At 35.3% G+C, this 16,673-nt stretch overlaps 4 protein-coding genes across 4 annotated transcripts; 1 reads left to right on the forward strand and 3 right to left on the reverse strand.

The window, feature by feature from the left end:
* Positions 1 to 416: 416 nt before the first annotated feature.
* LOC133697638 (uncharacterized) lies at positions 417 to 4,345 on the reverse strand. The gene is made up of 6 exons (XM_062120336.1): positions 4,138 to 4,345; positions 3,681 to 3,786; positions 3,424 to 3,468; positions 3,223 to 3,331; positions 2,241 to 2,478; positions 417 to 858 (listed from the first exon to the last, which is right to left on the reverse strand). The coding sequence occupies exons 1-6, from the start codon at positions 4,183 to 4,185 to the stop codon at positions 652 to 654; spliced, it is 753 nt and encodes a 250-aa protein (XP_061976320.1). The 5' UTR covers positions 4,186 to 4,345; the 3' UTR covers positions 417 to 651.
* On the forward strand, positions 4,296 to 7,055 carry LOC133697636 (pentatricopeptide repeat-containing protein At4g14820). The gene is made up of 2 exons (XM_062120334.1): positions 4,296 to 5,010; positions 5,083 to 7,055. The coding sequence occupies exons 1-2, from the start codon at positions 4,400 to 4,402 to the stop codon at positions 6,674 to 6,676; spliced, it is 2,205 nt and encodes a 734-aa protein (XP_061976318.1). The 5' UTR covers positions 4,296 to 4,399; the 3' UTR covers positions 6,677 to 7,055.
* Positions 6,926 to 8,818, reverse strand: LOC133697637 (uncharacterized). The gene is made up of 3 exons (XM_062120335.1): positions 7,945 to 8,818; positions 7,698 to 7,847; positions 6,926 to 7,542 (listed from the first exon to the last, which is right to left on the reverse strand). Exons 1-3 carry the CDS (start codon positions 8,581 to 8,583, stop codon positions 7,252 to 7,254), a joined length of 1,080 nt encoding a protein of 359 aa, XP_061976319.1. The 5' UTR covers positions 8,584 to 8,818; the 3' UTR covers positions 6,926 to 7,251.
* A 6,736-nt stretch (positions 8,819 to 15,554) lies between these two features.
* LOC133696666 (uncharacterized) lies at positions 15,555 to 16,475 on the reverse strand. The gene has a single exon (XM_062118913.1). It carries the CDS (start codon positions 16,106 to 16,108, stop codon positions 15,773 to 15,775), a length of 336 nt encoding a protein of 111 aa, XP_061974897.1. The 5' UTR covers positions 16,109 to 16,475; the 3' UTR covers positions 15,555 to 15,772.
* Between the last annotated feature and the right edge of the window lie 198 nt (positions 16,476 to 16,673).

Raw genomic sequence — 16,673 nt, forward strand, 5'->3', positions numbered from 1 at the left:
TTAAGAGTCTTTTTCCTTTCACGGGAGTAGATTCAAACTGATGCCACCTACTCTTCAATTATGTGAGCTGAGGCACAATAGGTCATATCACTGGGTCCATGTCTACTGTTTCTGAGCTCGCAATATTTCGACATCTGATCCAACCCAGAAACAAAGAGATTGATGCAAGAAATAGCAAGAGCATGTTTCAGGTCAGCGACCGCAGAAATTAGCCATCACCTGAGGTAGCTATGTTGCTATCATATATTATAAACATTTCAATATGATCTCCTTAATAATGTGATACTATCACCACCTGCACAATGCATCATGCATCATTCTCCTTTGACCATTATAACGCCCCATCAAGGTAAATTCATAGCTTTGGCACCTGATCAAACACAGAAAAGTTCCAACACCTGTGCTGCAAAGGCATATGCGATGATTAATGTCTATCTACTCTCCAGTATGGAGTATTTCATTGCAACATACCACATATAGACATTTAAGCTCACCAGAGTTGCTCATGGAGTAAAATGTACAATGCTTACAGAACTTGTCTGACAATTCCAGTTCAACAGTATGGCATATGTGATAACTAACTGACAAAGGTTTGGCTTCCAAATCTTCAACAGGCATTCTCTCCGGTTTCCTCCAAGTCTATCACCAACCTCAAATCTGCTGTGGCTGCAAACGTTCAGAATTCAAAGAAGCTTCTTGATGGTGCATCCGATGCCTACGATGAGATCTTTTATGGCTACGATTAAGTACTCTGGCAGGCTTGCCTGAGGTACCAAGATGATGGATCTCCTCCACAGGGGCCATGAAACCAAAAATACTCTCTAGAGGGTCTTCCATTACTTTAGCACCGAGGTTCATCTAAAACAGAATGATTAGATTAAATAATGTGATAACTAAGAAACCATTACAATTTCAAGCAAGAAGTTAATATACGCTCAAGTAGAATAGACCAGTTTAATAATGTGATAACTAAGAGACCCTTTTCTTAATTTTTCCCATTTGTTAAAAAAACCAGAGATGAAAGCCTGCTCTTTCAAGGATGTGGAATACAGTGTAGAGGTTGCATTTTTTCACTGGTTGCTAATTTTGAGGGCAGATTCATCATCAAAGGATTTAGCGCCTATTAAAAAATGCTCTAAGATATTGCTACCCCACATCAAGATAATGCTAGGTGTTGAATTCAATAGCCTGTAATAGATGCAGTTGCTTGTTCATGGGAATTTCAATTGCAACTGTCCTTCCATCGCAAAACTACCTGAGGAAAACTTTCTAAACCATGGCAAGCAACTAATGCATCCCACAATTGGCACCACAGCCCTGGAAATGCATTTCATTTTCAAGCCTTAATTTGCTCTAAATCATACCATTTCCAGCAGGCAAGTTCGCTACAGTATACAATGGACCAACTACAGAATGTATTGACTCATGGAAGGAGTAGAAAATCTGGTATTTTTGGTTCGATGCTGCTGACAATCAGTCCAACCTAGGGAGAAGGTTACCTCCTTTTCCATGGGAGCGCATCTACTCATTCCAAGTTGAGCAAAACCCTGGATGGCTCCGTATCGAAAACTATGGTTCTGAGATTTTGCATAAATGCCAATTCTTGCCTGGTGGATGTGTATACATGCACTTATCCTCACACTACAGTTTCTGTAACAGTATGTAGAAGCCTAACCAATAGCCTACATTTTTGTTTGCCCAAGAAAACCATGCCAACTATGAGTTACTCTACCCATAGCATTAACAGACATGTAATGTGAAATAAGAAGCATCTAAATGATTCATCAGATATCCAATGGAAATGAATTATTCCCACATGATGCGGATTTTCTACTTCTAGATGTTTCTGTCTTCAGTATATTGATGGAAAGGAATAAAAATAAATTCCCTAATGAATTCCAAGTAAGTAAGGTTTCGTTAATTCATAAATGAAAAAAAAAATTGTTTTATATATGAATTTTGCTTTTAAAAACTTTGTATCTTTACACATTTAGCTGAACTGTCTGCTATATTAAATATATGAAAAACAATTGTCCAAGGACCATTAAAATTGCATGTAAGGAGCAAAATAAAAAAGATGGATATCCATTCATGAAATTCGTAGCTGCAACATTAGGGGTGTCTTTGTCTGTAATTAAATCCACTATTTGCATGTTCATTACTGACTTTATTATGAATGCAAACACCAGTAAAGTAGTCATGCCTATGTTCAAATAGGAATATTTGATCAGTGCACTTACAGGAACTTTCTTGGACTCCACATCATCCCTTTTGATATCAGAGTCACTGTGGGAGGCATCGTGAGAATCACTGTCATGTGTCCTTTGACCATAAGCAACATTATCACCAAATGAATTTCGATATTGAAGGCTTATTATTGGCCTGTGCAAGTTTGAGTCATCAAAAACTTTCTCTGAATAGAAACGCCTATTCAAATGTTGCATTGTCCAAGGATCATCTCGATATTTATTCACCATTCTGTACATAGAAATATTATTCATTGCAAATCAATAAATAATGCTTCCTCAAGCAATTGAAAACAGATGACACGAAATTGGAATATAACGGAAAAAAATCAGAAATATACAGGACAAGTTTGACAGAGAACGATAACCGTTTGAGACATTGATTACACAACAAAAGACAGTACTAAGCATTTGATAAGAGATCCAACATGGTCTGGGGAACTACTATTTATGTGACAGATACTTATCTTAGGACTTTTAGTAGAGATTCAGACAGCCATAAAGGCCAGGCCAAGCTTGTTAACTCGTAAAACTGTTAGGAAAAAATAACAGCATATAGTTCTAGCCTAATGGGCCAAAAACACCTCAGCAATTGTACCAGTAGAAGTGGCTGCCAAAGCTAGAATCTTGGACACGCTAATGCTAAAGAGTTATTTAACAATGTTAACTTGTCAGGTTTTTAGTACAGTTTAAATTCAGCACACCCATATAGCAAAGTTCTATTCAGTCAATGACAGATTTTACTCTTTAGTTGATTTAGTATCAATCTCAATCTTGTATGTTGCAGAACAATCAGAATGTGCTAGATCACCGGACACATAAACCAAAATACTATGCAACTAATAAAGAACGTTGAAAGCCAATTTTGGCTTGACAACATGCCAATTCGTTCAAATAATATAACATCAATATATTCTAACTCATTGTAGAAAAACTGCGAAGTTCACCACAAACAAGCACAGTAAGGTGAACCTACATATTTGCCAACTCCTTCTGCATCCGACTTCCATCCATAGCAAGAATATGATCAACACCGGAATCTAAGGACTTACCAAATCTCCAGAATCCAAAAAAAATTGCAGCTCCTGCAAATAAGGTAAAACTTACATATTTTTGTCTACACAGATGAAGGAGTGGTCATGTAAATCAGCAATATTAAGGTGTTAGTCCGCATTACCTCCTGAAATGTTGGCTCGAGCAAACCAACTTAGCTTCCAAGTTGCTGTCAGAATGCTACAAATAATCAATACGCAGTACTAATAGACAAATGATTCTGTCGGCAGCAATGATTTCAGATTACTGAGTAAAAGAACAACATTAACAGCAGGAAAATGAAAACCAGCAGAAGAAGAACAGACAAGCATGATGGTCTTGACCCCAATGATGTGCTGATGGGGCATATCTACATGCATAAAAAAGAATAAAAATACACACCTGCCCAGGCAACAGTGGCACCGGTAAGAACACCGAATGTAAATTGCCTAACAGCCTTCGATTTGCAAGATTGAAGTATGTTCATTTCTTGATGCGTCAACGTCTCCTATAGAATTGACCAAAAAAAAACAATTATAAAAAAAACCCACTATTGATTTAGTCCATAAAAGCGTAAAAATAGGTTCTACTCTCATCCAAAAAGGCCACCATTTGTTTTCACCTTAAAAAATGAGGCGAGCAATACTACATGCGTCGAAAGCCTAAAATGGAATGCTAGTCAAATCTAGGTCTAAGAAAAATAAAATCAAGACGTCTCACCATTACGAAAAGAACAAAAACTATAAGCTTCTAACTCATTACCGACTGAACAAAAATCAAAGAAAGGGAAAAAAAAAGAGAAACATTTGTATTGGAGAGATAAAAGAGGCTTAGAAGAGAAAGAGAGAAATTTACATACCTTTTGGGACCTGAGGACTTGTTCAAGATCAAATAACGCTTCACCCATTTCCTCTTTAATTCTTCCTTCAATTTTTTTCTTCTTTTTAATTTAATTGCACGCATAAAATGCCAACGCTCTCCGCATGGCTTGAAATTGCGAATGCTGACACTGGTATGATCTTTAAAGTTGAAGAGGTCTGAGAAAACCATCAGGCCTGGCCCCACAGTTACAAGAATTAGCCCAAATATTATTTACACCCGTAGGCCCAAACGAAATAGATATGAAATTTATACTCCCCGCCCCATTCCTCCCCATCCGAAACAAAATGTCCACCGTGACCACACTGCCCACAATACCTGTCCCACTCACTTCCACCGCCCTACATGCAGCTCTCTCCTCCAACCCCACCCCCACCCCCCTCCCCCACCTCAAACAAATCCACGCCCAAGTCCTCCGCTCCAACCTCCCTCCTTCACTCCTCCTCGAACTCCTTCTCTCCTCTTCTTCCCTCGACTACGCCCTCTCCGTCTTCACACACCTTCCCAAATGCCACACTCCTCTTTCCAACAAACTCTTCCGCTCTTTATCTCGCAGCGCCAAGCCTGAAACTGCTCTTTTAGCATATGAGAAAATAAGGTTGAAGGAAGGCTTGCTTGGTATTGACAGGTTTAGCTTTCCTCCATTGCTAAAAGCAGCTTCCAGAGCTTCTGGGTTAAATGAAGGGAAGGAGATTCATGGGTTTGCGACTAAATTGGGTTTTGACAAAGACCCGTTTGTTCAAACGGGCCTGGTGGGTATGTACGCTTCTTGTGACCGGATTTCGGAAGCACGATTGGTGTTTGATAAAATGTCTTATAGGGATGTTGTTGCCTGGAGTATTATGATTGATGGGTACGGATTGAAGTTTAATTCTTTGGTTGTTGAATTAGATATTTCTTTTTATTGATGTTAATTTATTAACAGGTATCATCAGAGTGGACTTTATGATGATGTGTTGCGGCTTTTTGAAGAGATGAAGAGTTCCAATTTGAAGCCAGATGAAATGGTTCTGACAACCATAATATCGGCTTGTGGTCGAGCCCGAAATTTAAGTTATGGAGAAGCTATACATGATTTCATTATTGAAAATAATTTTGTGCTTGATACTTACTTGCAGAGTGCACTTCTTACCATGTATGCAAGCTGTGGCTGTATGGAAATGGCTCAAAAATTGTTCACTAAGATCTCATATAGGAACTTAGTTGTTTTAACAGCCATGATTTCCGGGTATTCGAGAGTCGGGAGAGTTGAAGATGCTCGCTTGATCTTTGACCAAATGGAAGAAAAGGACTTGGTTTGCTGGAGCGCAATGATCTCTGGTTACGCTGAGAGTGATAAGCCTCAGGAAGCTCTTAATTTATATAGTGAAATGCAAGTTTTCGGAATCAAACCTGATCAAGTTACTATACTAAGTGTAATCTCAGCTTGTGCTCGTCTTGGTGTTCTAGATCGAGCTAAATGGATTCATATGTATGTTGACAAGAATGGGCTTGGAGGAGCTTTGCCTGTCAACAATGCCCTTATTGATATGTATGCCAAATGTGGAAATTTGGGAGCAGCGAGAGGAGTTTTTGAGAAGATGCGAAGCAGAAATGTGATATCTTGGACAAGTATGATTAATGCTTTTGCTATCCACGGGGATGCCAGTAATGCACTAAAATTCTTCTATCAAATGAAAGATGAAAACATCAAGCCAAATGGGGTTACATTTGTTGGTGTGCTTTATGCTTGTAGTCATGCAGGGCTAGTTGAGGAGGGCAGGAGAACCTTTGCATCAATGACAAATGAACACAACATCACACCTAAACACGAGCACTATGGTTGCATGGTAGATCTTTTTGGTCGAGCTAACCTACTGAGAGATGCTCTAGAACTTGTGGAGACCATGCCCTTGGCACCTAATGTTGTCATTTGGGGATCCCTAATGGCTGCTTGCCAGATTCATGGAGAGAATGAGCTTGGAGAATTTGCTGCCAAGCAGGTCCTTGAGCTGGAGCCAGACCATGATGGAGCCCTTGTGCAATTATCTAACATTTATGCTAAAGATAGAAGGTGGCAAGATGTAGGGGAGCTAAGGAACTTAATGAAACAAAGAGGAATATCTAAAGAACGTGGATGTAGTCGGATAGAATTGAACAATCAAGTATACGAGTTTGTAATGGCAGATAAGAAGCATAAGCAAGCAGATAAAATCTATGAGAAGCTAGATGAGGTGGTTAAGGAGTTGAAGCTAGTTGGCTATACTCCTAATACTAGTAGTGTTTTGGTTGATGTAGAAGAGGAAGGAAAGAAAGAAGTGGTTTTATGGCACAGTGAGAAATTGGCCCTTTGTTATGGGCTGATGGGTGAGGGAAAAGGGTCCTGCATCCGAATAGTTAAGAATCTGAGAGTTTGTGAAGATTGCCATACCTTTATTAAGTTGGTCTCGAAGGTTTATGGAATGGAGATTATTGTTAGAGACAGGACTCGGTTTCACCATTACAAAGCTGGCGTGTGCTCTTGTAATGACTTTTGGTGATTTTCCTCACCAATCTGTAACTTAACAGTCAAAGTTTCAGTAAACAATCAGCAATCATGAAATGCATCCTCCTTAGGAGAGAGGCGGTGGTGTGGTGGGAGTATGAAAAAGGACACCCTCAACCTCGGGACTTCATCCAATGCTTGTATACTCCTTAGGAGAGAGGCGGTGGTTTGTTGGGAGTATGACAAAGGACATCCTCAACCTCGGGACTTCATCCAATGCTGCCCAAGCTTCACCATTACAATATATGTGAAATCCAACATCAATTAAAGATAACCGTTCCAGCAAAAGTACAAACACGGGTTATGTTGTCATATTGTATCAGTTCATGATGTACAATTTAAATCAAGAATTTTAGAAATTGAGACTTTTGTCATCTTAGAGTATCCAAATAGAACTATACACCAAGACAATGAAACGATGATTTCAAGCCAAAACATAGCAAGGATCTTGAAAGAAGAAAACGGGTCCTTGATAGCCATAGGTTTCTTCTGCAACCCTTCTCACAAGCAATGAGAACTGGAACAGTGCTGGAGGTAGTTATGGTGCTGCGTCTTTTAACTATATATCCACTAAGTTGGGATGATCTTGACACGGTCTTTTGCTGTAAGGACTCTGTATTGTTGCTCAAAATCAGAGAACAACCAGAATACTGGATTCATACTTTTCATAGCTCTTGACATCCTGTATTTGAAGATCTCTGCTACTGCTGAAAACAGTGTTGAGCTATTCAATATCAAGCTACGCTCATACTCCAGAATCCATGTGTTGGGATCTAATTGGACAACAGAGGCAGCCCAATTCCTGTGAACCCATGAAGTGTTGGCTTTTCGAATTGAGTACCCAATCCTACCGTCAGACCACTTTTAAAGAGAAATAGACAAGATCCCAGAAAAACAAAAAAAAAAACAAAAAGAATCATGAATTTGATTAAGAAAGGTAAAGCATCTTCTGATATAGGTGAAATACACTGCTACTAATAAGAGAAGATACACATGCTACGAAATTTTGGGTTTACCTCTGTAACTCTGCCTGACAACACTGTAAATGAACGCGAAGAAAATTCTGTTTTGAGCAATCCTGCAGTTTGCAAGGGCCAGCCCCATATGCTCACCTCTTCCATTGCGGACTTGTACAAGACACACCGTGAATTCAAAAGCAGCCCATCCTGCAGTTCATGTTTATTCATTAGATTTTTGTATTGAAAAATACCTAGCAAATCTTTGAGCTATACTTAATTATTCAAGAATTTAGGCATATGAAACCTGATTGATTTCCCATATTGAATCCATAAAGCTGCAATTTGAAACCTTCTCATTTGCAACAAAACCTTTTAATTCACTCTGCAAGAAATTCAGCCTCCGGTTCAAGTCTTGTACAGCCCAAGATCTCTCACCAATACTCCTAACCATATCAGATGAAAACACAGGCCTTAAAACCCCGTAAACCCCCCAAGAAAACCCAGTTTCTACTCTAAAAAGCAAGCTTGATCCCAAAACCAGCCAAAAAAGAACACCGCAAGAACCAAAAGACCTTTCTTTTTTCTTCTTTACTTTCTTTTGATTCAAGGTCAATCTTGCTGTTGATTTGAGTGCTGGAGAATCCATTTTAGGACGAGAAATTGATCTCGGTGTAGAGATAATTGAAGTATCAAAAGACAGGGGGGTACATTCCACGTTGGCGCGTGATGTAGAAAGCTTGGTGAGAGAGGACTTTTGAATGGTGACTGGCATGAGGTCAAGGGTAGCATTGATGCTAGCCAAGCAAATATCACAGTTGCAATTGGCATCTTTTCTGCAACCAGGGAAGTAACAGCTATCTCTCTCTTCCATGGCCATGGTGTTCGGGTTGGTGGCGCTTGATTTCACAGAGGATTGTGATGTTGATGCACTGTATGCTTTCATGGCTGGCTCGATTGTTTCTGTTTCTGGTTGGGTCAGTAGAATTGTTTTAAGCGAGGAGGAGATTAGGAGACCGTTTGAAATTTGAATACAACGGTCATGTGAGGGAGATTTTTATGTTGACGCACATGCTTTACAAAATGACTGAAATTGCCCCCATTCTCTTTTATTTCACTTCATGTTCCCAATTTTCTTTTCTTTTCTTTCTTTTTTTGAATTCTCTTGTTTTCTTCTTTATAACTAAAGGAAAAGCAGAGAGAGAGAGAGAGAGAGAGAGAGAGAGAGGTTCTCTGATTAATGGAAGGAAGAATAATTGTTGCTTTATTTCTAATAATTGGAAGCAAACACTTAAAGCATGATTTGTTATTGTCCTCTATAGTTCTTGCTCCTATCAAATTAATCCACATACAAAAACAATTTACAGTGGTAGTAATTTAAGTTTTAATAACTTCTTGCTATCTTACAAAATATAAGGCAACCGTAGCCAGAAATTAAGAAAAATATAATTCAGCAACATTCATAATTAACATAAAATAACTGCTAAAAAAAGGAAGCAAATAAAATAATAGTTGGGAATCTAAGCTCTTGTTTGGGATTGCATCCAAATAAAAGAAGGCCAAAATTTCTTATTTTTATTTAAAATTATTTTTTTTCTGTTTTGATATGTTAATATAAAAAAAATAAAAAAAATATTATTTTAATATATTTTTAAATGAAAAACATACAAAATAATATCATCTTAAAAATAGTAATAAGTCGATGAAAGCCGGTGAAAATCTGTATAAATCACAAATTAAAAATTCTCAAAACTTGCCTTAAAAAGGGACATGTTTTGGAGATATCATAGGAGTTAGCTTATCATTGATGATTTAAGGATCTTAAACAAACATCTGGCACTTGAAATTAAGTTACCAGTTTGGTCCTGAAGACTAACTTCTTAGCTTCTGTTTGTTTGCATAACCCATAAACTATTTGGCTGCATGTTTTACGCGATGCAGAAGCATGTTTTTTCGTCCCTTGTGAGGAAGTGCTTTTTTATTCTGCGGGCTTGAAGATCGGGCCTGGCCTCGAACAAAGTCATTAATTTTATAATTATGATATTTTAATATATTCTTTCATGGAAAAAGCATGTAAAACATCTTCCTCGCTCGTAAAAGATTTTTTTTTTTTGAAAAAAAGCATCATTAAAACGTCTTCATTGCTTACAAAAGATCTTTTTTATTTATATAAGAATTCTCCCATAATTAAGCTCAAAAACAAATTGATTATATTTTTAGAATAAAAAAAAACATTTTAGATAGATCAGTCCTTGTAACCAATCAAAAAAAAAAATTTAACTCTGACGCGATCATCTTTGTTTCCTTTTTTATAATTCTTGTTTACTTCTTTTTCTTGTAGGGAAAATATTGGTATGTTCTATGAAGATAAACTATTTTTAATTCATAATTTTATTAAAATAAAATATTTTTAATCTATCAAGAAATATTTAGACTCAGTGCCGGTGTAACACCTCAGTGGACTCACAAACATCGTTTCAGTGTTCAGCTTCGTCTAGGGATGAAAACTATTAACCTTCTTTTTAAAAAGCAATTTCAAACAAAAAAAAAGCAATAAATTAATGCGGATTCATCACCTGCTTTGTGATCGCCTTGGCTAAATAAAACAACAAACCTGTGGTCACATGAAGAACGAAAAATCTGACATGGAAAGAATTGGTGTCTGGTGAGAAAATCGATACACTGCTGTTACATACATGGGGAAGAAGATTAACATGCTCATTACCTTCTAAAGAAAAGGTGACCGGTGGCGAGCAAGAGGAAGAAGTACAGCTATTTGAGTTTTTTCCTCCTTTCCATTGAAATGAAAAAACAAATGTGACGGTTCAAAGCTCAGTAGAGATCCGAACCCTATCAGGTTATGATCCAACCTAGCCAGTTATGAATATGGATGCCAAAAAACATCATCTTCTTAATTGCCGCATTTTATTATTTTTACAGCCGCATGGGGCAGTATAAATTTTGGAATAAATAATTGACCTTTTTTATTTTTGTCTAAACCTTGATATTTAAAAATGTATTGACACACGAGGTGGTTGGTTATAAATTGACTTCTTACCCTAGGAAGAAAAAGAAAGTTGTTCTTCCTTTTTCTCAGGTTACAATGATGTTGTATGCATTTTTCAAGGGTGCCGATCGATGGCATCGGCCAAATGTGCTGCATGGACCGCACGAGGTATTATCCATCTTCGACCTTAGTTTTTGGCCCGTACATTTGGTGAATTTCGTGGTTCTCAAAGAAAGAGTTTGCACCTATGGCTTAAAAAGAGTTGGTGTGAAATGGCTGGTGTCATGATGTTATATCATAGCATGAAGTCAAAGAATTTAGGGCTCAGAGATCAGAGCACATAACTTATATTTCCCACCAACGATGCCGATGCTGATGTTTGACCTTGCATGTCTCGCTCTCCAGGAGTGTTAACCCCACATGGATTTTAACTTCTGGTTCATAGATTTGGTGGGTTTCGTAAAATCATCCTCTGTGGAGAAAGTTGTGTCTGAAATTTTGTTTCATTTAAAATTAGAAAAAAAAAAAGAAGAGGAAGAGTTATAACATGGGTAATTTTTAAGATTATAAAAATGAGTTTTTAAATTGTTTCATAAGAGTTTAAAAACCAAATCCACCATTTCTGTATATATCAAAGACATCGATTAGAGTTAAATATAAAACAAATATTAAATGATAATATATTTTAGAGTAACCCGAAAACAAGATATAGATAAAAAAAAGATATGAGTTGTGTTTATTTTTACGATTCAATCATGTTTTTGATAAAAAAAAATATGTAAACTTTTCAAATATGTTTTTTTATTCTAATTATAAATCAAAAAATCTATATATGAATTTAATTAAATACATTGAGAATAAAATATATAATAATAATAATATTTTTTAGTATATATATAATAATAATATTTAAGCTCCTTAATAATTTCCTCTCCTCTCTTTTTATTTTTGCCCCAAATGACCCTTAATGAGTACTCTTGCATTATTTGACCTCACACTAAACACCCCTACTATTTACAACTGATTTAGATCCTAATCCTTTAGGAGTGAGATTAATATCACCATTTATTTATACAGTAAGAGACAAAAGCTAAAGAGTGGTGTTGTTAGCACATTTGCTAAGCATTATCCAGATATATTTAATATACTTTATAATCTGCTTTGTCTTTAGCACAAATGAAAGGAGGACCGCGGTGCTCGTAAAGTGTGATCAGAGTCAACCCTTGCTGAGCTGCCACAGCGCATCCATCCCAACTTCTCGACTGGAATCTCCATCGTTTTCGTTTCTCTCTCCAGTCCCTGGCTAGAACCTTACAAAGATATATTTAATTAGCCTCTGTACATATGTCTGCATTCTTAGCAGCTGGACCCAAAACACCAATCAAATGGAACGTGATTAGTTTAGTGATGCTGTTATCGTCAAATACTAATAATAATAATAATTGAATTTAAAAATTTAAGTTAATAGTTCAGTTTGGATATTGTATATTTATTTATTTGATAAAAATTAAACATGAAATAATATAGATTTGTGTAAGTTTCAAACTCAAAGAACTTTTACTTGAGGAGGTGTTTTAGAGAATAATATAAAGTATATCCTGAAAACTCACTTAATAGCTTAAGTTATTGAGTTGAATTGATTCTTTGACAATATCTTTTATAATAAAAGCTTTTTAGACTTGAAAGTTACGTAGATTTATACTATCTTATGTTTAATTTTTATCAAATAAATAAGAATAATAAGTGTGATTTATCTTAAAAAAAAATCAATTAAAAAAATTTAAAATATTAAATAAAATCATAAAATATAATTTATATTATCTGGGGGGAACACCGGCGGTGGTTGCTATTGCTTGCTTGTGGTATGCTATTTGAATATGCAGAAGGAAAACTAATAATTAATGAGACGATCTGAAGACTGGTGGAATTGAAGATTTCATGGGGCATACGCATTTACTGAACATGTGAAGCATTGATGTTGCATGTCATGATGCATGGTTGTCTGTCTGGTTGATTATGTGGGCACCTACTACTTTCCCTTGGCTGGCCATCAAATCAAGAAAGAAAATTGTCTTTATCTGTTAGGTTTAATTAATCCAAATTAAGGGCCAGCTTAGGACCAAATTAGATAGCGCATTACAAAGTCCAATGATCATATTTGATCCATCAACAGGACCGGCTATGTTATATCATTTCCGGAGCAATGAACATGTCGGAGATCTTTTGTAGAAATACTTCGTCAACCCCTAATTATTGTGGAAGCAATTAGACTCTAGCTTAAAATAATTGAGCCTGCAGGCACCAGTGCTCTGTTAGTGCGAATAATTGTTAACAAAAATATCTAGAGAATATTGCCAAAATATTATTTATTATAATAATATTTTTTTAAAAAAATTTTCTTCTAATTTCAATCTTTAACAACATAATTTTTATTTTATTTTTTAAATTTTTTCCTTCAACATCAACTTGTTTTTTTTATAATTATGCTTCATAATTGTTTTTGATTTTTTTTTGGATGGGTTATATACCAGTCTTATAAATTTATTTATTTTTTTAATTTTAACCTTTAACATTAAATTTATTAAAAATGAAGCTTTGTGATTTTTTTTTTTATGGAGTTATCTTAATCTCATGACACGGGTCATGAATTTGATAAGTTAACATGAGTTGACTTGAGTCATTTTTTTATCATTTTTTAATTTAATATATTTTTTTCAATTTCATCATTTAACATTGGGCTGATTAAGAATTGATCTTCATAAATTATTTTGATTTATTTTTTTATAAGGTTATCATAGTTTCATAACATTACTTTTCTTTTTCTTTTTTTTCCTTCTTCTCTCTTTTTTTTTTAAAAAAAATCATTTTCTTTTAAGTTTTGGCCTTCAATATTTAGTTAGTTGAGAATTGGATTTCATAATTTTTTTATTTGCTTTCTATTAAGATATCTTGATCTCATAACTAGGATTGCGGGTTTGTTAAGTTTATATAGGGTTATCACGGTCTCATAACACTACCTTTTCCTTTCTTTTCTTTTTCCTTATCCTCTCTCTTTGTTTTGGTTTTGTTTTTTTAATTTATTTCTTTTTTAGTTTTGGCCTTTAACATTTAGTTTGATAAGGCAGTGTTTGGGAATGCGGTTCAATCCGCGTTCCCAAAAAATTTGAATTTTTTTTCTAAAATTTAATATGGTTTGTACGTTTTGGATCGTTTTGATGTGTTGATGTCAAAAATAATTTTTAAAAAATAAAAAAAAATCATTGGCATGTATTTTAGCATGAAAAGTTATTTGAAAAGCACCCGCAACCACACTGCCAAACAAGCTCTAAGAATTAGACTTTGTGGATTTATTTTTTATTTCTTTTCTATTAAGTTATCTTAGTCTCATTACCAAGGTTGCAAGTTTGATGGATTCACTTGGATTGACTCAATTTTTTTTAAATGCTTTCTTTTTCGATCTTATCTTTCAACAATGGATTGACTTAGAGCTGAGCTTCACAAATTTTTTTTTTTAATTTGCTTTCCTTAGAATAATTATGTTCTCATAACCTGTGACATGCGTTCAGTTGATTGGAAATTTATCTTTATGATTTTCTATTTGCTTTTGCAGTATAATGACTTGGGTACTTTTTTTTTTGTTTTTTTTTAATTTTTCTTTTTAGTTTCACTCTTCAATAATTGTTGATTTAGAGATGAACTTTGTAATTTATTTTGATTTTGTTTTCATAAGTTCGTCTTGTTCTCATGACTCAGGTCGCGAGTTTAATTAATTGAGAATTGAACTTTATGATTTTTTTTATCTACTTTCTATTAAGTTATTTCATTTTCATGACTTGGGTAGCATGTTTTTCGGATTAACCTAGATTGACTTATTTTTTTATTTTATTTTTTAACAATAAATTATTTTAGAGCTGAGTTTCATAAAAAAAATTCATATTTTTTAAAAAATTTTATGAGAATAATCTATTTTCACAACTAAGTTTATTTATTTAGCATGTTTAACTAAGTTTACTCAAACTAATTTCATGTGTTTTTTATTGTTTATGTTCATTAGATTTTTTGATGATTTAAAAATAAAATAATCATACTATGACGTACACGAGAAAAAACTCAGTATAATTATTAGCGTGTCACCATTTTTTATTTTATTTTTAACGTCCTCAGAAACATTTAGTGGGAAGTTGACCCATTCTTCTGTTTGAAAAAGTTGGGATTTGTTCATGGTTTTTTGGTTTTAAAAAGCCAAAGTAGGAAAAAATATCTGTGGTGTCCAGAAACCAAAGTACTGTTAATTAAACGATTTTCAGATGCTGTTTTTTTTTCCTTTCCCTCTGAATCGCTCAACATAAAAGAGTGCAAGTTACAAAAACGTTATGAAATTACAATGATCATCCAAAAATAAGATACTATAGAAACCCTCTTCAAATTGAATATTTTTAAATTATTCCATTAATATTAGAAATGTTACGAGTATAAAAGAAAGTTTATTTAATATTTCTAAACTTTTAAGCGATCTGTAATTATATAATTTCGCAAAGAAATTATTGTAATTTACTGTATAGGATAACGATGCTGTCACTAAACGAGTTTTAGGCAATTTAGTTTCCGACTGAAGAAGAGAGTATCTGATTGCGTTTCATCATGCAACAAATTTTGATTAGCGTTGATCTAAAGGGTGAACAAAATGAAATCTCAAACTTTCAGGCATGACTACTGCCTAGATATGGCTGGTTGGTTTCTGGGATGGCTTAGGGGTGGGGCTGGTAAAGATACAGGCCAAAAAAAAGTTTTTTTTTTTTTAAAAAAAGGATAAACTCAACTCGGGCTTAAAAACAGTGGTAATGCAAAGTCGAGAAAGGAAAAGGGTTGAATTCTTTCATACCACTTGATCAATTACTATGAACTCTGGATTTTCCCTTCAAAATTTCTGTCTCCATAATTATCTCTTAGCCAACAAAAAGAGTTGAAAAGTACACCAAGTTTAAGTGAAAAGTAAAACTAAGAGGAAGCCTCATTTGGGGTAGCATGCTCTGTACAAGACAAGTTGACACTGGCCACGAATGACTAGCTATCAATATTATTTTTGCAAGGAAGAGTCCTCTCCTTTATTTCATTCCCCCGCCCTCAATCAGTACAGTTTTGTGCTTGCCGACCTTGAATACTTCTTAGAAGAAGATTTTGATGAAGACAAGTCTCCTGACCGTCTTCTCAGCATCTGCTTCATACCATCAGCTACTCTAACTGCTGGATTCGAATTGAATTTACCACAAAATGACATGTGAGCTCTCACAGCTTCTTCCATTCCAAACTGCTTTTTACCTCTGCTAAATTCATCTCTAACAGCTTCTGAGCACAATCCACACAGCCACTTGCCATCAAACTTGGCCTTCACTTCACTAATATATTCTTGGGTGCAATCCTCTTTCAGTCCACAACACTCACACTGGACTGATTCAATCTCCATATCGTTTTCTTTTTCCCTCCTTGAGATTTTCTCTGCTTGAAGAGGTTTCGGAATGATAAATTGAACTTGTTTCGACTTTCAATTAAAGTGATGGGGGCAAAAGTATGGTATACAATTATAGGAGCTCTGATATGATTACAATGATAAAACAGAAAGTGGGTTTCTTTTCTTTCTTTGTGACTGATGGGTTTCTTTGCTACAAAAACTACGTGTGTGTTTGGTGTTATGTGAGAGCTTTTATGGTTGGTTAGAAAGGGAGAGAGCTAAGAGCAGGGAAAGATGCCATAATTTCCTCCATGTTACAAGGGACATGAAGATGTGGGAATTGAGAAGGGGTAGTCGAGGGGGGGCCTCAAGACGTTGCCCTTTCTAGCCATTTAAATCTAAATTCAAGGGGCTTCAATAAAATCATTTTCTATTGGGCCTCTTGTCAATTTGTTTGTAATTTTACGTTCTCACATGGTGTTAGTTTTTCTTTATTTGATTGACAGTTACATTCGGTTGGTGTTTCGAAAAGGGCCTGTCTTGGCTAGTGGCTTTACATGGCTTAGCTGTCGCTGCAGGC

The sequence above is a fragment of the Populus nigra genome, chromosome 6 (genome assembly GCF_951802175.1).
Source record: "Populus nigra chromosome 6, ddPopNigr1.1, whole genome shotgun sequence".
In the NCBI taxonomy this organism is placed as follows: domain Eukaryota; kingdom Viridiplantae; phylum Streptophyta; class Magnoliopsida; order Malpighiales; family Salicaceae; genus Populus; species Populus nigra.

Bases quoted from the DNA above. Each gene is read 5' to 3' on its own strand.
- LOC133697636 (XM_062120334.1), top strand. From the start codon at position 4,400: ATGAAATTTATACTCCCCGCCCCATTCCTCCCCATCCGAAACAAAATG. The intron at 5,011-5,082 runs GTACGGATTGAA...ATTTATTAACAG, and splicing joins TGGAGTATTATGATTGATGG to GTATCATCAGAGTGGACTTT.
- LOC133696666 (XM_062118913.1), bottom strand. From the start codon at position 16,108: ATGGAGATTGAATCAGTCCAGTGTGAGTGTTGTGGACTGAAAGAGGAT.
- LOC133697638 (XM_062120336.1), bottom strand. From the start codon at position 4,185: ATGGGTGAAGCGTTATTTGATCTTGAACAAGTCCTCAGGTCCCAAAAG. The intron at 3,469-3,680 runs GTGTGTATTTTT...GCATTCTGACAG, and splicing joins TGCCACTGTTGCCTGGGCAG to CAACTTGGAAGCTAAGTTGG. The intron at 859-2,240 runs GTAAGTGCACTG...ATTCTGTTTTAG, and splicing joins TGGAGTCCAAGAAAGTTCCT to ATGAACCTCGGTGCTAAAGT.
- LOC133697637 (XM_062120335.1), bottom strand. From the start codon at position 8,583: ATGAAAGCATACAGTGCATCAACATCACAATCCTCTGTGAAATCAAGC. The intron at 7,848-7,944 runs GTTTCATATGCC...CATGAACTGCAG, and splicing joins CAATATGGGAAATCAATCAG to GATGGGCTGCTTTTGAATTC. The intron at 7,543-7,697 runs GTAAACCCAAAA...TCTCTTTAAAAG, and splicing joins TGTCAGGCAGAGTTACAGAG to TGGTCTGACGGTAGGATTGG.